We start from the raw sequence: 21,792 nt of genomic DNA on the forward strand, positions 1-21,792 counted from the left end.
GCCGGCCCGGCCGCCCGCGGGGGCAGGCGGCGGGGAGCAGAGCCGCGCGGGCCGCCAGCGGCTGCGACGGGGGCTCTAGCCCGGGTGCCTGGCGCCGCCTCGGGTGCTGGGCGCCTGGGTGGGAGGGCGGTCAGAGCCGCCCGGCACGCGCAGCTTCGCCCTGGCGCAAGTGTCAAGTGTATTCCCAGCTCGCGCAAGGCGCTGCTGCCGCGGCRCAGGTGTCGCGGGAGCGTGGAAAGTAAAAGCAAAATACCCCGAAGTGTCCGCCTCTACCCGGCACGGGTGCCGTTTTTGTCAGGYCGGAGTTTCACACTTGGCTCTGATGCGGTGGCGTCTCTGCGTGGTGGCCCGAGCGGGGAGGGCTCCGGCTGCCCGGCAGCGCGCGGTGCCTCTTGCAAACGGCCGAGGAGAGTCTAACGCGTTCTAAATAAAGTAGAGACGTGTACACATTAAAAATAAAAGAGGMTGGGAGTTCCTTGTGGCAGGCGTTCCTGAGGAAAATCGGGGTGTGTTTACAGGGCTGCTTTGGAAAGTGCCGCTTTGTTCCCTGGGCCCGCCGTGGAGCGGCGTGAAGCGCGGCGCGTGTGCGCGCGGCGAGCCCGAGCTCGAGCCCGGCGCGCCCGCGGGGGAAACGGCCCGCGGGGGAAACGGCCCGCGGGGGAAACGGCCCTCGGCTGCGCGCGCTTGCTGCCCAAAACGCCCCGGAGTCGGAAACACCCGCCACTATCCATTCACTTATTTATTTCCAGATATTAAACAGGTGCTGAACTCGATGGAAGTCCGCCGGTAAAGTGGTTTCGGACTTAGAAACGAGAATGCTAAAAGTATATGCGCCCTTCTAGTGAAATCGGTACTAAATTTTCCCGTCTAGTGCTTGAGATTTGAGGTTGATGGAGCAGTTAGTTGCAGAAGTAGCCACTAATGGGAAAAAAATACCTTTCCTTGTGTTTGCATTTGGTTTTTAAACTTCACAGGTGTGCAGATGAAAATTTAAAAATTCTGGTTTGCATGGAGCYCAGATGGAACAGAAACTTCGCCTTTCCTGGCTTCTTAGGCTTTTTTGTTTTTAACATCGATTACTCGTTCAGATAAAAAGGTACCCCAAAACGGTACAGTTTGGCAGCCGTTCCTATTGCAAACTGGTTTAAAGACCATAAGCATGTCCGTAATCTTGAAATCTTCCCCCTTCAGTGGAAGGGGGGAAAAAAGTCAAATTTTGAATATGTATATGTTTTTTTTCCTGGTGAAGCTGGCATAAGAGAAGGCGTTTATATATCTGTATTTTCCCATGCAACTGAACACTTCCAGCAGTACTGTTTTTATGTTTGTACTTTCTTGTTATTTTTGCTTGCTACTTCTGCTCAGATCTGTTCTCCCTGTCCGGGGGAGGAAGCGGGGGGAATTGATCTCTGAAGGGCCGGTCAACTAATTTTCAGTTCCTTTGTGCGTGTGCATGCACAGAGAACAGAGCTTCATGCCAGAAGACTGCACAAATTAGTCTTGAATAGCTTTCTTTGGGGAATTTTAACATTGTAGCAATAGCTTGTACAATTTTACTCCAGGTGCAGCTTTCTAGCAGGCATGGGAGTGAGTGTAGCCTTCTTTTATCTATCACTTGAAGTAAAGATTTTTTTTTTTAACCAAAATTCTACACAATATTTTGCTAATTCTTGGTTCTAAGGCAAATACTTTAAATGTTGTGACGATTCAGTCTCAGTGACTCAGTGCTCCACACTTTAAAATGTTTGTGCTGTCCATGTGCTGCGTGGCACTCGGTTGAAGTTTTCCTTGTCTCAGTTTTCCTCCTGTTGCCSTTTTCATAATTTGTTTAGCTATTTGTTTCTCTTTGGCTGAAGTGCCCATTTTGATTTCTTCAAAGAAACTGACTTCTACCAGGCCAGTGTGTTTGCTTTGCCCTCCACCCCATTCCCGTGCTCCCTCCATGCAGGAGGGAAAATGTCCTGCTGACTTGGTTGCTGGTGAGGAGGAGGGGAAAGGGCGTTTGTTTTTTCTTTTCAAGGTGCTAATATTGCGCTTTCATAGCCATGTTACTTTAGCGTGAAAACCTTGATCCCGCAGCTCCCCTTTTCCCCGTGGTCGTCCTGAAAGCAGTGGCCTGCTCTTGTCCTCAGTTCTGTGAGTTAGAAGCTGGACAGAATAACCAGATATGTTTATGGTACTGAAAGCAGACATTTAATTTGTTTCTCAACTATAAAGCAGGCTGTTTATTTGTATATCCCTTTGCCGTCTCAGAAGATTGGTGTCCTTAGGTCTTTGACCGGGCATCGCATCAGGAAGCTCAGATCCCAGATGTGACAAGACCTGCTCACTGTAACCCAGAGATTTCAAACTGTAGTTCTCCTTCCCAATACCTTTTGGTTATGCAGATGTCCTGGAAGAGCCTCAGTAGTGGAAGTGTTAGTATCACTGCAGGCTTTAGGTGCAACTATCAGGCCACTTAACAGCATGATGTTCACCAGAAAAGGAGGAAGCACTTTAAAAGAGCTACAGCTTATACTTAACCACTCTTAACTCCCTTATCAAGTTACTGCTCTTTAGTGGCTGCTAATGTGCCGTTCCTATGAAAAGAGAGAAAGGAGAGCCTGTTTTGGTTAACCCAAAGCAGAGAGATGAGTCTTGTCTCTTAAGATCCTATTTATAGTACTTAGTTCTTACAAAATAATATGCATAGCAATTTCTAAAAGACTCTCATTAGCAGATCTTCGGAAGGAATAAATGCTTAAGGTGCTGCCAAGCTGGGGTGGGGGTGTGGAGAAAAAAACGCAGCAAGACTTTATTCTATTTATTTTCTACTGTAGCTTACAGCTGATCTTGACCTGCTCTAGTACACTGTCTGGTATCTGATCTGGGAGTTGCCGAATGGGTAACAGCCAGAGGTTGTGGTGCCTACATTCTTCCTTGCAGTTAGTGTGGGCTGGAGACRGCTCTTAAATTGAATGACAGTGATTGCGTGGCCCTGTAAAGTGGTGTATACACCTTATTAAGCTCGCTGCAGCTGCCTGTTCTGTGTGGMAGGCTAAGAACTACGCGACACAGACCTGCAGCTAGTCATCCTAGTTACCTGCTACTATACGTGCTTAGAGAACTGCTACTGTTCTTGTGCTGACAACTGTACTGTAACACCTTAAATGGCATCAGCCACATGAATGTGACAATCCAAGTCACCTGGTTAAATCCTTTAACCACAGGTTTTACCTGAGTACCAAAAGCGAAGCTGCTTTCCTAGGCAGCTTCAACCCCCGTTCCTCTTTTCCTGCTTTAGTGTTAATGGGCAGTATGCTTATTCTAACACAGGTTATTTTTGCATATTTTCTATTTTAGAACGGTAAAAATGGAAGAATAGTAACATAGCTGGAAATTAGCCTTTTGGTTTTGATCTAGAGCTGTCTCAATTGCTTAATATTTCCATGGAATGGTTTACTCATTTGTAAAGTTATATAAGGTGTCCCGTGTGTGGCTGTTGTAAAGCCCAGGCCAGGCCCACGGTAAGTGTTCCTGTGTAATGGCAGCCTTTGTCCTGCTTGGCAGAACCTTTCTGTTTRACAAGCACTTGGTGCTTCTCAGGTGAGTACCTGCTTCCCCTGGCAGCAAACGTGCTCACCTTGGTGCTGTGTGCTGCTTAGCCCTGCTGGTAGGTGGCATCACGGGCATAAACTCTCCAGGTCAAATAAAATCACTTCCTGACGTATCCTGTTCTCTAGATGACGTCTGAAAATGGCAAAAACATAATGAAATAATGAATCATTGTGTAGCCTTAACTTCTGTCAGTCAGCCTACCTATTCTGGATAAATGCACTTTCTAGGAGAAAACARGTAGAGCAGCTTTGGACAAATAAATCCTAACATAAGACTTAGACTTGCTTAGGATGTAAACTATTGTGTAAGGCCAGTTTGTTGAATCACTTTTTAAAGCCATGATTTAGATTTTTTTTTTTTCCAAATATTACTTTTTATAAAAGGTTGTATCAAGTTAGGTGTATCCTTAGTGATGTTTCTGTCTTGTGAAGAACTTGAGTTCTGCTTTTCAAGGCCACCTCTTCTTTTCAGAGATGTTAGGCAAGTTAAAATGTACTTACAGAAGATCTGTTATTGTTGAAAGCTTTGTTATAATGAGCTTGCCTCCATGCAAAGGTGCAGTGATTTATTTAAAGGTGTGGTTTAATTAAGGGTTTAAGTCCTATAAAGTTTAATTTATCTAATGTGGTGCAAGTGTGCACACAAATCTAAGTGAAACAGATTTGTTTGCATCTATGTGCTTAGGAGTAGAATTAATAGGACTTTTTACACTGTATTTCTATCCAGAGTCTAGAGCAATGTATTTTAAYGAACTTGGTGCTTCTTTGAGGAGAAAAACAACAGCCTAGTTTAAAGACACGGCATGTTTCAGTCCTGAGCCAGCAGGTACTGGCAGTATGAACAGTTGTATGCAGGTCTCTTAGTCCCAGAGTGTTGAGCCACTGTGTGCCAGTGTCAAGCAGTCAAGCCACTGATGGTCGTGTTTATTGGGGCTCAAAATAAYTGAGTGCCATTACATATATGGTGGGACTTACTTGGATGGAGATAGTGATTGTGGTCCAGGATGCGAGTTTGTTATACTCTCACTTACAAAGGTGATACAGTTGGGTATTTATGAACAGCAGCTTAACACCTTTTTATTGTTCATAATTGCAGATTGAAATATCATGGACAGAAGATAGCGTGGGTGATGTGGTTCCCTGGAGCTCCTCCAGCGCTTCAATTTTAACATGGATAAGTGTAAGCACATCGGGCGCCTGCGCCTGGCCCAAGATCATTCCATCCTGAATCCCCAGAAGTGGCACTGCGTGGACTGCAACAGCACGGACTCCGTGTGGGCCTGCCTCAGCTGCTCGCACGTGGCCTGCGGCAGGTACATCGAAGAGCATGCACTGAAGCACTTTCAGGAGAAGGGGCACCCGGTGGCGTTGGAAGTAAACGAGCTCTACGTTTTCTGCTATCTCTGTGATGATTATGTTCTTAATGATAACGCGACTGGAGACCTCAAGCTGTTGCGCAGCACGTTAAGCGCCATCAAGAGCCAGAACTATGAGTGCACAACCCGGAGCGGGAGGACTCTGCGGTCCATGGGTACGAGCGATGACTCCTACCCTTCGCCCGGCGGGGCCCAGGCCCTGCTCCGGCAGGAGGACCGCATGTTCACGGCGCTCTGGCACAGGAGGCGGGCGCTCATGGGCAAAATATTCAGGTCGTGGCTCGCGTTGACACCTAGTGGAAAAAAGATTTTGGAAGAAGAAAAGCGCTGGGAAGAAGCGGAGAGGAAAAGGGACGATGCTAGGAAGAGAAGACAGGAGCGAAAGCGTCAGTTAAAGGCAGAGATGGAAAAGATGCCTCCAAGAAAGAGCCGTCGTTTACAAAATCAAAGCAAAATGTTCTCAAAAACAGCACCTTGCAGGCCAGAAACATCTCGGCGTGAAGAATCAGTGGCAGAGTTGAAAGAAACGTATACCTCAAATGCAGTAAGATTGAAAAAAATAAGTAACTCTCCAATTAAACGACGGCCCACGGTGACTCCTGGTGTAACAGGACTAAGAAACCTGGGAAATACTTGCTATATGAATTCTATCCTGCAGGTATTAAGTCACTTACATATTTTTCGTGAATGCTTTTTAAAGCTCGATCTCAGCCAAACTCAGGAACTGCTGGCAACAGCTGCCAATGGTAAAACGAGATCTTCATCTAAACAGCCTTCAGCTAGTGCCTCAGCATTACATGTGAATGACAACCATGAGAAAGTAAAGAGATCATCCCTGTCCATGAGGCGACCCAGTTTATCTTCTGGATTAAGTGGAGGAGCATCAAAAAGCAGAAATATGGAACTTATTCAGCCCAAGGAGCCAAGCTCAAAACATATTTCTCTTTGTCACGAGCTACATACTCTGTTCCAAGTTATGTGGTCTGGCAAGTGGGCACTGGTATCTCCTTTTGCCATGCTCCACTCTGTATGGAGACTAATCCCAGCCTTCAGGGGATATGCCCAGCAGGATGCTCAGGAATTCCTCTGTGAACTTTTGGATAAAGTGCAGCAGGAACTGGAGACCACGGGGACCCGATACCCAGCTCTCATCCCCGCATCTCAAAGGAAACTTATAAAACAGGTTTTGAATGTGGTTAACACCATTTTTCATGGTCAGCTCTTAAGTCAGGTATGTTTTGTGCGTGTCTGTTCTTTTTTTATTTATTATTTTTTAAACCTCTACTTAGTGATTTGTAGCTATGGAGTTAGATGGGACACTAATAGGCATCCTTCAGAGGTGGTTAAGTATGTAACTACTGAGGAGAGGTGGAGAGGATATGCCGGTGACAGGTAGAGCAGAAACATCACCTAGGTGCTCCTAAAGCTCTCACTAGAAGAGTCACTTGATAAATAAAACAGTTATAAATTTGCTCTTATAAGCTGCACTCTTGCAGCATATTGTTGAGAGCGAAAAATTAGACCCAAGCTTAGGACTATCTGCACTGCTAACAGACTAACAGGATGCACCTGTGCTTAAGACACCAGCTTAAACAAGCGACATAAGCTCTCAAGGAATACAAGGCTGCTGAGAACTGTAGGGCCCTACTGTGAAGCATTAAATGATGAGTAATAATAATGATTTTACAGTTGAAGCACCTAGTTGACTATCATGATGGTACATAAAAGGCAGTGTTAAGGATGGCACTCTGGTCTATGAAAATTGTTCCTATAATAGGGCTATGCAAGAAAATATTTAGATTGCTTCAGCAGATAGTCTGAACTTGAGCTCGACATTCTTTCCTACGGGTGCTATATACAGGGATACTGATCCTTTTCTCCCACTACACAAAGATATGGAAGGCCCTGTCAACAAGAACCCAAATTGGGGTGGAGGCAAGAGTTGTTTTCCCTCTTCTCTGACTACTGCCTTTATTTCCTTGACTGCCTGTTAAGAAGTGTCCGCTAACTTTTGTGCATATCCCCACTGAATATGTGTACAAAGATCCGAGAACTGACTGAGCCGGTGGAAAAGCTAGTTTCTGTAAAACTCCTTCAAAAGAACTAACTAAATTGCAGGATTAGAGGTTGATGAAGTTGCAGAGTGGTCTTTAGTGTACATGTGCACATGTTACTGAGATGGTGCAGAAACACATGAAAAATGTGAGGAGATACTCTGTAAATGAGCAGAGATTTTAGATGAAACAACAGAAACTGTAGATTTTGCCTCTATTCTGTCTACCTGGTTTAGTATTTTTAGTATGTGAAGCTAAAAAATCAAAGTATTCTGTAATGGAGATAGGTTTGCTATTTGCTACTGTATCCATAAACTTTATAGAAAGGTAACAGAACTCTTGATTATGGTTGCATTTTAGCATATGTTAAATTTTAGGTCTTAACTACTGGACACTGCTATAATCTACTAATTAAACGGATCATCCTCCACTTCCATTTGGCAGAGTGTAAGCACATGGCATATCTCCTTTTCTCAGAATAGCCAACATACCTTGTGTCAGAGCTGCTCTAATACAAGCATCYAGGATAGCTATTATGTCAATGAAATTTTCCATTTGAAAATCTCGCTCATTTCCAAAATAGTAATCATAGAATCATTAAGGTTGTGAGGGACCTTTAGAGGTCATCTAGTCGAAACCCCCTGCACACGCAAGGACACCTAGAGCATGTGGCACAGGGCTGCGTCCAGGAACGGTAGGAAGATCGCCAGAGAAGGAGACTCCACARYCTSTCTTGGCAACCTGTTCCAGTGCTCTGTCACCCTCACTGTTATTATTTTTTTCCTTAAGTTTCTGTGGTTCTCTTGGTGCTTCAGTCTGGCCATTTCCTCTCGTCCTATCACTGGACACCACTGAAAAGAGGCCGGCCTCGTCCTCCTCACTTGCTCCATACTTACATACACAGATAGATTCAGCCCTTGGCCCTCTCTTTTAGGCTGAACAGACCCAGCTCTCTCAGCCTTTGCTCAYAGGGCAGATGTTCCAGGCCCCTGATCATCCTGGTAGCCCTGCGCTGGACTCTCTCCAGCAGCTCCACATCCCTCTTGTACTGGGCAGCCCAGAACTGGACACAGTGCTCCAGATGTGGCCTCACCAGKGCTGTGTATARGGKGAYGATCACCTCCCTCGACCTGCTGGAGACGCTCTTCTTAATGCACCCCAGGATCCCGTCGGCCTTCTTGGCCRCCAGGGCACTGTTGCCTCCTGSTCAACTTGTCGCCCACCGCAACACCCAGGYCCCTCTCTGYGGGGCTGCTCTCCAGAAGGTCAGTCCACAGCCTGTACTGGTATCCAGGGTTATTCCTCCCCAAGTGCAAGACCCTGCACTTGCCTGTTGAACTTCATGAGGTTTCTCACCATGCAGTTGTCCAGGTCYGTCCCTCTGGATGGCGGTGCCATCCTTTGGGGTATCAGCTACTGCTCCCAGTTTGGTGTCATCAGCAAACTCGCTGAGGGGGCATCTGTCCCTTCATCCAGGTCGTTGATGAATGAATTGAACAGGACTGGCCTGAGGACTCACCCCTAGGGGCATGCTGCTGGCTACAGACTCCAGCTGAACTCTGCACCGCTGATCACCCCCGAGCTCTGTCATGCAGCCAGTTCTCAATCCGCCTCACTGTCCACACATGTAACCCACACTTCTGGAGCTAATGCTGCCAGTAAAACCAGGTTGTCTTAAGAATTCTGAAGGACAAGGCTTTGGCTTTGTACGTGGAAAGAATGTATTGTACATGGCAGAATGAGCTTTAAAACTTTTAGGCAATTATTTTTCCTCTCCTTGCTAAGATTTATGCGTATTTGTTTAGGTAGGTATCTGTCACAGCTGGTACCAGCAGCCAACTTGATCTTTTTTTAAATTACTAATTTTAAAGCTGGTGGCAGAGAGGGAAGAAAGCATCCGTGCAGGGCCGGAAAGAACCACCTCTTGCTGAAGTGGCACATCTTTCCCAATACTGACTCTTAAAATCAGGGATGGCATTTATATACTTAACTTTTACCTATTTACAATCTGTAAAAGTGCTGCAGTTTCTTTCTTAAAGATAGTTGAAGCCAYTGCCCATGGTGTTTATTGAAAATCAGGTGGGATCTTTACGCAGAGTATTTTTTAAAAATACTCTGCAATTCAGTGAATAGGGGAGATTGAGAAGCTGACTTCTCTGCTGCAGTTGCTTTCCAGKGCCAGGGTGATTTCCAACTCTAGGTGACTAAAAATTTAATATACTTAATATACAGTATGAAAGTATTAAAGATATTTGATGCTGTGAGATACTCAAGTGCAGTAAAATCAATCGCTTGACCTTTACACCTAAGGAATACTATGAACTGCTCGTACAATGCATACAGGATCACTTACAGTGCAGATAAGCTGTATGTTTACTTAGGTTTCACTGTACTTTTGCATGTGCAATAAAACATTCTCCCTCTTCTAGCTGTTTTATTTTAACCTTAAGGGAAGTAATAATCCCGAGTTTGCTGCCCCTCTGTTGCCATAGAAATGGCCGCATGGWGCAAAGCCCTACGTGGCTGCAGAATGGAGAAAGAGGAGAAAACAGGGAGTATACGAGCCCCTTGTTCAGGCTGCCTCTTGATAACTAGGAAAAAACCTCGTGTGATGTCAAAACAATTACATGTTTTAAGTGAATTGGCATGTTTTCTCTTGCTTTTCATTATGTTCTCTGTCAGATCCTTAGAACACATGATGTACTTCCTGATGTTTTCCTCATTTGCAGTATTTTTTTTTTTTTTACAGTTTTATTGAATACTAAGCTGTGTAATGATTAGAGACTCATTGCAAATAGACTTGTAGAGAAGGAAAGAATTCAGACTAGTATGGGTAGAGATGACTGGATTGCTTCTTGAAATTTTATTTTAATCCCAATGTCCTTTTTAGGATTCTTTTTCTTTTTTCTTTTTTTTTTTTTTTTTCTCAGTACAGGTTGTGACACTTGAATACCCAATGCCTCTGAAGAGAGTAGAGATAGGATATGTAGCTACAAAAACTCCCCCTCTGTTCTTTYCCACATGCTAGTTATCCTCCAGAGACTGTCTGGCCTGTAGCTCCCCAGGTCCTTGCCTCCTTGAAGGTAGGAGAGACATTTGCTGTCTTCCAGACACCAGGAACTTCCCTCATTGCCWGGACCTCTTTGAGGATAATGTGGCCTTTTTGAGGATAATGGAGTGGCCTTGCAGTGACATGAGCCAACTTCCTCTCTCCTTTTGGTTTGGAAACTGAAAGATGCTAATTCAAGGCAAGCAGAAAGAGAAGGATAATCAATGTTTTCTGTGACTAAAAGCAAACCAGTAAAGCAGGGGCAAAAATAAAATTTTTGCTGACTTCTATGAGAGCTGCTTGTCAGCCTGCTTCAAGGGAAAAAATAACACTGAAATATGAATATGGTATTTAATTGAAAACTGGCACACGTTGCAAAGCAGTAAGTAGTTARTGATTCCTTTGTAGTGCTGAGTGAATTCAGATTTAATGTAAATGACTAAAGAAATACCCAGTTAAGTGTCATTTGTATCATCTTTTTGAACGGGTCAGGAACCCTTTGGAAGTGGTTTCTGTTGGGGCAGTTTTGAAAAGTCTTTTCCTGATGGGTCTGCTGCATTCAAATCTGGTGCCTCATGCCAAGTTTTGGGCTAGCTCTGAGAAGCAACCTGTCCTTGGTGATGAGTTTTTTTCTGATAATTGGCAATTTGTATTGCTCTATACATTATCAGGAGCTAAAGCTTTCATTGCTTGTGGTCACGTACAACTCCCTCTCCCCCAGGAGGTCACATTCCAGTGGTCACTGGTGCTGTTGCAGAGAACATCTAGGCAAAAAGGCCCTTTCCCACTTTGCTAAGCACTGCGCAAGAACAGCACATATTTCCAAAGAACTGAATACACGGGAGACCAAACAGGGAAGTAGCTTCTAACAGAGTGTGTGCCTTATATTTAAAGGGGAAAAAAGACTTGTGAGGAGAGGCGTTTCCTTTTCTTGGGTCAGCCAGGGTATTGAGGGCAAAGTGGCTGAGAGAAGGGGCTGTGAGAAAGCTTTGATGGAGGTTAATTAGGCCCTTCAGGTTTGGTTAATCTGGTGTGAAYTGAAGCTTGGGGTGTGTGATGAAGGTGACTGCCATGCAGTGGTCCTTAGGAATTCTGAAAGCTGTAACATGGAGGGAGAACTCGAGGTAGGTTACAGGAGCATTGGCAGTTAAGCCAGCCCCTGAGCTGTGTTGCCATTTCTCTGTTCTGCTATTCCTGTCTGTGCTTTTCTGTGTTGCCTAAAGTGTAAAATCCTCATGCAGTTGCTTTCCAGCTGCATCAAGGCAGTGTCTGAAGTTATGCTGTAGTACTTCCAAGCACTGAATCTCCAGACCAAAGGTTGCTGAGGTTTTGCTGGCGCTACTTGGTTGAAGACACGGTTCATTTGGGTTTGGTGCCTACTCATCAGCATAAAGCTCTGTTGTCATCTTACTGAGGAAATACAGGATGGGCCGTAACGGGGACAGTGTGACAGCACGTTCCCAGAAATGCCCTCTTAGTTTTATTACTGTGGAAAAAAATCAGTTCTCTTTCATGTAAATGTCTCCATATAGTAAGAACTGTAGTAGCAGAGCACAAAAAGGAGGCTGGCTCTCTTAACTATTCTTAAAAGGTATATGTGTAATAATGAGAGCAGCTGTAGTAAAGGCAGGTGCAGGGACCGCGGGACGAGCAGGGCCGGGGTGGGAGCTGGCTTCCGCCCCAGCGACGCGCCAACTATTTTCCCTGGCTGCTTTTAGGCCAAGTGCCATCCAGGGCAGAGGGGCCCTCAAGTTACTGCTGCCGGTACAAGGACCTGCGTTGAGCTTGGATCGAGCAACCTGATCCAGCTCCTTTGGGGCTGGTCTTTACCCAGGGCTCAACGCTGAGCTTAAACCCAACAACTGTATTTAGCAGCACTGTTGCAAGGGCTGTGATAGGCCAGGGCAGAGCACAAGCAGGGCTCTCAAACAGGCTAAAACCAGTGATTTACTTGCTTTGCCCTMATGTGAACTTCTTGTATTGTAAATCACTGCCAGTTCATGTTTGTTTCTCTTAATCTGCACAACTCATTCAACCTCCCTGTGAGCCTTTCGTGAAACGTCAGGGGTTTGACGGAAAGCACAGGAACCTGCCCGTGCCGCTGGCCGCTAGCGGAGYGCGGGATAACGGGATGCTGGGGAAAGGGGGCCGGCAGTCAAGGGCAGCTCGTGCGGCCACGGGACCGGCTCCACCGGGAGCCTGGCTCCGAGCACCGGCTGCAGGTGGATCCTGCTGCTGCCCTCGGGAGCCCGGCCTGCCAAGAGGGGCACTCGCAGCCAGCTCCGCTTTTGCCAGCCCCCATTCCTCCTCCTTTATCCCTAAAACCACTTTTATGCAGCTCCTGTTCCTGCCAGCCCCCGTTGCCCCTCACTGGGCGCTGAGTGAGCGCGGGAGCCGCCACGGTTGGGCTTGCGCCCTGTCCGTGACGCTGGGGCCGGAGCGAGAGGCGCGTGCAAATCCCGGATAAGTTGGAAGGCTTAATTGGGTAGGGTGGAAGCAGGAGGAGCATCGGACACCGCAGCTGGAGCCACCGAGCCGCTCAGTTCTCTGAGGACACAAATCCCATATGCTCACACTTGCCTGGGATGGGCAGAGCAAAAATTAAAGCTGGAGCAGTGATTCTTGCTTGGAGATAGGATTTATTAACTAGTGGGGAAAGAGATCTTTTAAATAGCCTGGATTGTTCAGATCATAGCCGAGAAACCTCCTGACTTGTCAAATCATCTGTGCTGTGTTCACGTGTATACTTTATCCTAAGCCYATTAATCTTCTAGGTACATTCATGTTCAACAAATTCCTGCTTAAGTAACTCTTCAATTAAATAATTTTTGACCCCCCCAAATCACCCATTTTTGACAGCAGAAATCTGTTAGTCATTCTGTGTTTATGCTGGAGTTGGCTTGAACTGTAGCCAAACGTACAATTTGTCTCCAAGTYGAGATTCCAGCTCTGAATTACTAATAGTTTGTGGCTTTGAAACACCGCCAGATGTTAGCACTTGCAAAAGGAGCTCCTGTCAGTGTATGTTAAAACAGGAGATTCCTCTCGTGCCCTGTAAATTTAAAGAATTTTTTGTTGCTTTTCGATATACAAGACAGTGGCAGGTCGTTCCCCTCGGCACTCGAGGCAGCTCGCAGCGTATTTGTGCACAAATATTCAGGCACATGGTAGCTCACGCACGGCACCTATGTAACTGTGGGGCCTAAAATGTTGATTAAATAGAGAATAACAAGAACACCTGCAAGAAAATTTCCCTAAAGTGATAGATCTGCCCTTATTGTATATAAATGATGACGACTTAGCAAGGTGACTAATGATGCCACAGCAAGCGTTCAAAAGAAAAAAAGGAGATCTTGAAAATTGATTTTCTTTTTTTTTTCCCCCTTTTTACTCTTTTGTGGGTGCACTAATGTCATCCAAAAGTTGTCCCTGAAATATATACAGAAGAGCAACACAGAGGCGTGCCTGTTAAATAGCAGTATTCAGATCCCTTGTGGATCTTCATTCCTCTCCTACTACATCTTTGTATTAGCTGTTACAACAATTTGTGCTTTCCTAAATGGGARGTGTGATTATAGCGGCCCTCCTTTGGTAAATTAGTTCCCCTTCTGGTTGCAAACGTGAGTAGATACCTGATCCTTCATTCACTGTAAAACACGAAGGGTGGTGCGTCTTGACAGGAAGTCACATACGAAACCTTTGAGTTCCGTTAATCCTTTTGGGGGGAAGTTTGTTAACTGGGGGGGAACGGTAGGAGTGCGTTGGATGCTCGGGAGCGCTGTCCAAGCCGCAAGGAGTCCCGTTACGGTGCAGCTCCCCGTGCAGGGCCTTGGCACTGCCCGAGTTAGGGATCACCTGCGGCTGCTAAGCCACCCAGACAGCTGCACAGCGAGACTCGGGGAAATAGCTTTGTGTTTAAAACAGCTACTGCTTCCAGTTTGCTTTCCTAAAAAGCCAATGCCTGTCATAGATTAATTTCCCTCTGCTTGTTATCCTACATTTTCCAGGTTAACTCACTTCATTTCTTGATATTTTATTTATGTTCTGTCTTACTGCTTGTCCTTTCCCTAGTGTGACGATGGATCCACTTACTGAAAGAAGAAATAAATTATTTTTACCTGTTAATTTTTCTTTGAAGAAGTGTGCTTCCCAATCCAGGCTTCCCTGGAAGACTTAAAAAGTAAGAAGGATATGACTTTAAAACCCCTCAGCTTTTTTTTTTCCCCTTCCTTTCCTTTTTTTTTTTTTTCTTTTTTGATTAAAGCTAAATTATAATTTATTTCTTTCATGTACATAATCCTTTTGGAGTATTTCTTTTTGGCGAAAAGGCTCGTGTGACTCCACCTGCTTTCCCTTGGACAGTCCCAGGCAGACCCTCTTGACGCTGCTTTTGTTTCTCAGTAAACCATAAGAACACTTACCCGTTTGTGATAACAGTATTGGACGTGCTGCTGCAGAGAAAGTAAATTAGGTGTTCATCATTTCTTTTCAGTTAAATTAGTTTTCTTTGCATCAGTGATCCCTGAAAAAAAAATTACTTTTTTTTGTTCGATCTACATCGTTACGGTACACGTTTAGCAAAGTAACTTTTTCTGGATGTGAGAAACTTGTGAGGTAATTCTTTTTCAGGTTACATGCCTTGCCTGTGACAATAAATCCAATACTGTAGAGCCGTTCTGGGACCTGTCCCTGGAGTTTCCGGAGAGGTATCACTGCAACGGCAAGGAGATGGCGGCCCAGCATCCCTGTTTGCTGACAGAAATGCTCTCCAAGTTTACAGAAACCGAAGCTTTGGAAGGGAAGATCTATGCGTGTGATCAGTGCAACAGTGAGTAAAGGCAGTATGTACTCAGGCATATGTTCTCCCTGTAAAATGTTTATTAAGTGGGCAGTGAAAGCACAGCAGGACAACACTTCAAATCTTAGAAGTATATAGTGTTAAAAGCAAGCAAACAAAAGCTCCTTATGTCCTGCTGTGGTGGTCATGGCAGCTATTTCTCTCTACCTAAAAGACAAAATTGTTGAAAGGATATTTTAAAATGTGATACATTTTCTTAAATTGAGTCTCATCTCAATCATCTTTGTGATGTTCTCAGCTGAAGCACCCCTCAGCTTTCTAAATTAATGCAAATAACTTCAGAGACCAGAGATACTTTATATTTATATCTAATAAAATAATCCTCGCAGAATGGGTCACAAAGTGTGTGGTTATTTAAGGAGGTGCTTTCAGTAGCTGTTTAGGCCCGTGGGAAATGCTGTTATCTAGATCTGTATGTGCGTAACTGTGTGTTTGGCCTCAGCAAAACGCAGGAAGTTTTCTTCTAAACCAGTTATACTCACAGAAGCTCAGAAGCAGCTTATGGTGTGTCGGCTACCTCAGGTTCTCAGATTGCACCTTAAACGGTTTCGGTAAGTAGTGCTGCAGCAAACGCCAATCTTGCAAACTGAGCAACGTAGGCCTCTCCCATTGATCCTTCGGCCTCGGTGATTTTCAGCATCTGTCTTGGGAATCCCGTTAAGCTTAGGAGCTTAATGATGAGAAATAGTTTCTAGAATTTATTTTCCCTGTTTAATTAAACATCAGTAAGATACATCACAAGCAGGGAACTGACCTTTTAGCTACCAACTCCTAACTACTTCAATAGCAAATTAAACCATCCTTTTTCTTTGGTCAGACCTGATAAGCTTGCTSTGAACTCTGTTATCCTCATGTTATCCTCGGGTACAGTGAAGGATCCATTGTGTTCCCTGAGGTACAGGCCGAGATGGGACTCGGTCCGTGGCTCTCGTARCTCTCGCACAAGTGCAGTAACCTGAGAGCAGGGAGGTGAAGAGTGCATGTCTTTGAAATCTTAGTCAAGGCATTGGCACAAAAGTCTGGCCTGAATGGGGAAAGAAAACAAAATTAAGATGCAGTATGTGGGAAATATCAGACTGCACTCACCAGGCTCATGGACATATTTTACAAGGCCTTAAAGTAAAGGAGAAGTGACAGGGGAAGCCTGGAAAAAAAAAAATATGTATGAAAATAAGCATGTATTTAACGTGAAGATGCTGACAAGGATAACTGTTGTAGTTGCTCAGAATTCTGTGTTTTGGGTTTGTTTTCCTTCAGGAAAAAGCTCCATTTCTCATTTGGCTTGGCTCCGCAGGTGGTCGGGACGCAATCACCGGGAGAAGATCGGCGTGCACGTGGCTTTCGAGCAGATGCTGAACATGGAGCCCTTCTGCTGCCGGGAGTCCCCGCGCGCCCTGCTGCCCGAGTGCTTCATCTACGAGCTCTCGGCCGTGGTGATGCATCACGGCAAGGGCTTCGGCTCGGGCCACTACACGGCCTACTGCTTCAATTCGGAGGGAGGTAAAGCCCGGAGCGGGGAGGAGGGCGCTCCTCTTCCTYGGGAATCTTAGGGCCCTCTCTGGAAAGCGCGGGGTGTCACCTGCAGCAGAGCCTGCCTGGAATGACAGTCACTGTTGCGTAGAGCCAGCAACGGCTCAGCTGTTGCATCGACCAGTTAAAAATTTAGTCTGGTTATAAACTCCCCTGAAGGTGGAAAGAAGCTAAGCTGGGCTTATCTATTGAAGCGGTGTAGTATTTCTATGTAACTTCTTCACTGGGACTGAGCACTAGTTAGTTCTTCAATACGATGAAGGTGTCCTGTGTCCTGATTATTTTCTTTGATATATTRCTTCCTTCTAGGGTTCTGGGTACACTGCAACGATTCCAAACTCAACATGTGCACTATTGAGGAGGTCTGCAGAGCTCAGGCCTACATTTTGTTCTACAGCCAGCGACTCTCTCAGGAAGGCGAACAGGGTCAAGCGCCGCGTCCCAGCACGGCTGCACCCCCGCAGCCCGCACGGCCGCCTGGCTGCTCCGCACAGCGCGGCAGCACCTAAGCCAAAGGCCATCCACTGTGTGTATGGGGAAAAAAATAACTCTCAGAACTATATATTTTTCTAAAAAGTGAAATGCAAGTACGATTATTGGACTTTTTTTTWAAACTTTGAGTCTGTACAATGTCTGTATACTTTTATATTGGCTAAAGTACTCTTTACAATTGTTAGTAAAATTTTTATTGACAATAAGTAACTGTATAAGTTCCTAGAATTTCAATTCAGCTATTTTTTTAATGAAAAAAARGRAAAAAAAAAAAAMCAAAAATAGAGATTGCCATTTGCATTTAACTTTTACCTCAGGCTGTTTTTTTGTATTTGGGAATCTTTTTGAATTGGTTTAGAAAAATAACTTTCAACAAGCAACTGATTTTTTTTTTCAGGTTTATTTTCTCTACATGCTTGTGTACATTTTATAGTTTAGTTCTAATGATATCATGACTCATGTCTGCAGGAACTGCTACTAGATAATAGAATATTAACATCCACCAGCAAAGTGTCTTTTACACGTCAGTGGGTAACTGAACTTTTCTTAGGAAACTCTGTTCTACGTGACTCAGATGAAAGTAGTTCTCAAGCTTTTCCCCACGGCCTAAAGAGAGCTACACTAAAGATACACTTTGATAGAAATTCTTGAAAAAATGAAATTAAGGAAATAGAGCATGTGCTTATTTGAGTGTAAGTATTTAAGCAGGAGTGGTTTTATAGCACAAGAACATATGTTTACTAAGACTTCAGTGTTTTAGCCTTAATCAGTTTGACAATTTAAAATTCAAGTGCCAAATTCCAAGAACTACCTTTGACACCTAGGGGCTTTTTMTTCCAAGAACTTGCAGAGCTTTCTTCAAAGCAGCTCCGGGAAGGTTAGTGCCTCCCTCGTGCATCAGAGGAGCCTGCCCGGACGCGGAGCGGCTCCGTCCGCTTCAGGACTCCCCAGCACAAACTGGTGGAAAGAAACTGTCCCGGTCGGCTGAGATACTTTAACCAGGGCTTTGGCTTCGTCTGCTGCAGCTGCTGTTGTTCTCCACCCTCCTACCACGAGCATTAAGGGATCTGTGCAGTGGGAGAATGCAACAAGCCTGAACTGTCTGTTTTTCTCCACATACAGGAGTTAATGCCAAATAAAAAATTTACTTGTGAAGTTATTTTGCATAAATACTATGCAGATTGTTACCTCATCTTTTGCAAAGTTTATACCTCAATAAAATGCCTCAGTGTGGACAAAAAAAAGTGTGTACTGGAATAATTTCCTACATGATCAAGTGCTGTATGGATTTCTCACTTTTCTTTTGCCTAGGGTGAGCTAAGGCATGAGTTGTCAACACAGCTTAGCCCTCTGTCACTGATTAACAGCTGGCTTGAGTCATTACTTTAAGGTAAGTGAAATTTCAGCTTCTCAGTACATTCTGGTTAGGGGCAGTTCAGGAGCAGGGAAAGGAAGGGGGGGAGCTGTGCTAACTTTCCCTCAACGCTTCCGAGGGTTTTTCCCAAGAACAGCTGAGGCAGCTGAGCAGAAGCCCTAGAGCCCTGGCCTCAGTGGAGGAGTCGAGGCCAGAGCGGGGCTCCTGCCGTTAGACCTGCAGAGGCGGCGCTCGCCCGCCCCAGGCACAGGGCTTGGCAAACACCCCCTGGCCTCCGTCCTCCCACCGGCTCCTTGGAGTAGCGCCCGGAGTTACAGCTGCCTTCCAGAGAGCACAGAGCCGAGTGCCCGTCCGGCCTGCGGAGGAGCAATTCCCGGGCACTGCTGCTGAGCCAGAGTCCACACGGGTTCCAACGTGCCAGCTCTGCAGCCACCAGCTGTGTACGGCTGGGCGCAGTGGGCACGGCTGGGCGCAGGGCAGCCCTGCCAGCTACGGCTGGGCGCAGTGGGCACGGCTGGGCGCAGTGGGCACGGCTGGGCGCAGGGCAGCCCTGCCAGCTACGGCTGAGCGCAGTGTAGCCCTGCTGCTAGTGTGTGGTGCAGGCGCTCCCCGCTTCAGCAGCCAGAGCTAGGGTCCTCGCTCCAGCAGGAGCTTCCACAGGAGCTTCAAGAAGATTCTGGGTGCGAGGCCAGGGCGCTTTCCTCCTCGCTGCTGTCATGCAACGGGCACTCAGCAAAGGGGACGGGGGGAGGTTCTGGCCATGCCAAGGGGCACTCAGCACAGGGCTTGGGCTGGAGGTTCTGCTCCGGCACCACCTTGCTGGGAGCTGCCRCCAGCCCCGCTACCTGCTGCCTCCGTACCCAGGGCTCCATATCCTGCCTGCCCTCCACTTGGTGCGCTGCACAACCCATCCCACCACTAAGAACGTGGTGAAGCAGTCCTGCAGGAATTAGATGAAAGGTGCAGCTCTATTACATGAGGAGTCATTTCTTGGCAGCCAGCCACAGCATGAACATGCACAGAGACCATAGGACATGCTMGTTACAGGTCGTGTTTCTAACGAGCTTGGTCAGTGCCTGCTGATGACTCCCTGCCTATTACTGGTGCTGGTCTGCAGCGCTTTGACAGGACGGCTGGGGCTGGAGGGCTCTGCCAGCCACCACRCAGGGCAGCCCCTCCTGATCCAAGCAGGTCGACAGGAGCAGGTTCCTCAGGATGGCTCCAGGGGGCTGAATACATGTCCAAGGCTGGGCACCCTGCCCCTGTGTGGGCACCCTGCTCGCGGGGCTGGGGGACCACAGAGTGGTCCTGCTCCGGGGAGCTCCTAGGACCCACATGTTGACAGCGGCGAGGCAGGGGCTTGGTCCTTCTTGGTCAGRCTTGCACAGCAGACACCCCAGGCCCAGAGGCAACCAGGCAAAAGGCCTTCTGCCTGCCTTGCTGCTGCCTCTGCAGCAGCGTAGCTTTCCCCAGCAGTGATTAAAAAAAAAAAAAAAATGACTGTAACTTTGCATTAAAGAAAAGTCAGCATCAAGATAAGAGCACAGTTAAAGCTGTAGGGTTTTTAGTCTTGACTGCAAGAATTGGTCAACTGTTGTGACAAAACCACACATTTTTGCTATAAAAACCCTAAAAAAGGAAGCACCACACACTTGTCTAAAGGGTTTTTACTTTTTTAAAAGTTCTCAACCAATTCAAATTATAAAAGCAGAACTGCCTCTTGATTCCATTTAGGAAAAAAAACATACTATTGAAAAAATTCATATACAAATAACATCTTGCTTTAAAGCACCCTATACATTTCTCAAGTTACACGGTGTCTGTCTCAACCGCACCCTTGCAGAAGCGTTCGGCCTGAACAGYGTTTTCTGACCGACTTGCAGCTCCGCCGCTTGCTGCTGTTTATGAGGCAGCTAATAGGTGTTTCCTGGAGTGCTGTGTACTGACAAGCTCCAACTGCAAAGCCCTGGCAAACCATTAACCAGGCCAAGCCAACAGGGTGACCTGTTGGGAAAACATTTGCAGTGAGTCATGTCCTCAGATCCCGTCATTGACTKTCCCACATTCCACTCACCCTGGCTTTGCACTTTTACTCTACCAGGGATATCATTTCCTTACTACGGAAGGTGCCATGACACAGAGAAGCTGAAGCTGAACCGGCAGCCTTGACCTGCAGCCTTGCCTGCCTCCGGCTCGGTGTGGGGCTTCCTAACGCCTCGGGACGAGGCCGAGGAGACGGTGGGTGTTGGAGACACAGGCTGGGCTGCTCGGCGGCAGCAGCCCGGGAGCCGGGGCCAGGGCTGCTACGAGCTCTGGGCCGAAGCAGCTGCGGACCCAAAACGYGGACTGCAAAGCTCCAGGGACCCCGGTCATTAAAGGCTTTCAACAGCAGACCCCTGGCTTAATTAAAGTCTGATTCACGTAAGAGCAGCAGAACCTGGCGCGTACAAGGAGTTTCAGTGGAGCTGGATTTGCCTTCTGCAAAATGCCAGAGTTACACGAGTGAAAGAAAACCAAACCCCAGCCTTCCCCACATGGCTTGCTGCACGTCTAGCCCCTGAAGAAGCCCAGCACGTTTCCCCCATACATATAATACATATATGCCCTCTGCATTGGCAATCCTGTGCCCAGCTCAGGGCACAGGCCAAGAAGAAAGCATGCGGAGGGGTAAACTTAAACACAGACACTGTGCAGAGCAACYTCACTATTTTACAGTTGTGAAGGTAGTGAAACACTCCCCGCGAGCAACACATTTGTTTAGGGAGGAAGTTTCCAAGCAGGTGATAAAAAAGGAGTAAAAAGAACCTAAGCAAAGCTATATTAAGGAGTCTAAAGCAGCTCTTTGGGTTAGGACTGTTTCGGGTCGTGCCTCACCAAGCCCCGACAGCTGCGGTWGGTTRAGCTGCCCCTTCCCAAGCACTTTGMACCTCCCTCACCAAATCTGCGTACGCGCAGGGAAAACCWGCCTAGCGGGACACGCTTCAGCCACGGGGTTTCTGAACTGCTTTTGCACTGCTATTGAATGCACCCTCTCTGGAAACAGCAATTCTCAGGAAACAGGGTGGCCCTTCGCTTTTGGACACCGGTTAATGTGCAGAGCCAGGCTTTAGAACCTGACCTTACTGGAGAAAATCCAGATTTTATRTCATGAGACAGCAGTCCAGTTATGAAAGCTACTGCCCTGCCTTGTAACTACTTCCAGGAGGAGGAAAGGAGAAGGAAAGCACCGGAGCAAATTCCATATGGGAAGGGAGTGGCAGCTGTGCCTGGCTGCGATGCTGGCAGTGGGAAACGCAGGCTGCATTCGCCCCCCAGGGAGCAAGCGAGTTGGTAAAGCTCAGCTTGGGTCTACCCCTGTCACTGCCTGTCTGGAATCTGCCTTTCTGTGACATGGTAACATTTAAAACTTACTCCTAAATCGTCAGGTAAATATACAGCATTGGGTGACTGCAATCCAGGCCT

The 21,792-nt window shown here is 46.5% G+C and overlaps 1 protein-coding gene across 4 annotated transcripts in view; it reads left to right on the forward strand.

Annotated features, from left to right (window-relative positions):
- The window catches only part of USP44 (ubiquitin specific peptidase 44), an 18,498-nt gene extending 431 nt beyond the window's left edge, over positions 1 to 18,067 (forward strand). The window contains exons 2-6 of one of the 4 annotated variants that reach the window (XM_026035545.1): positions 4,693 to 6,203; positions 14,705 to 14,903; positions 15,376 to 15,484; positions 16,228 to 16,433; positions 16,773 to 18,067. In XM_026035545.1, the coding sequence (XP_025891330.1) occupies positions 4,767 to 6,203; positions 14,705 to 14,903; positions 15,376 to 15,484; positions 16,228 to 16,433; positions 16,773 to 16,972 (2,151 nt within the window). In that variant the 5' untranslated portion in view covers positions 4,693 to 4,766 and the 3' untranslated portion in view covers positions 16,973 to 18,067. Of the gene's footprint in view, positions 1 to 4,692; positions 6,204 to 14,197; positions 14,256 to 14,704; positions 14,904 to 15,375; positions 15,485 to 16,227; positions 16,434 to 16,772 lie in introns of those variants that run through there. The other 3 variants (XM_026035546.1, XM_026035547.1, XR_003248722.1) reach the window with 3 other exon arrangements.
- The last annotated feature ends 3,725 nt before the right edge of the window (positions 18,068 to 21,792 follow it).

The sequence above is a fragment of the Nothoprocta perdicaria genome, unplaced genomic scaffold (assembly GCF_003342845.1).
Source record: "Nothoprocta perdicaria isolate Ctin4 unplaced genomic scaffold, notPer1 scaffold_160, whole genome shotgun sequence".
In the NCBI taxonomy this organism is placed as follows: domain Eukaryota; kingdom Metazoa; phylum Chordata; class Aves; order Tinamiformes; family Tinamidae; genus Nothoprocta; species Nothoprocta perdicaria.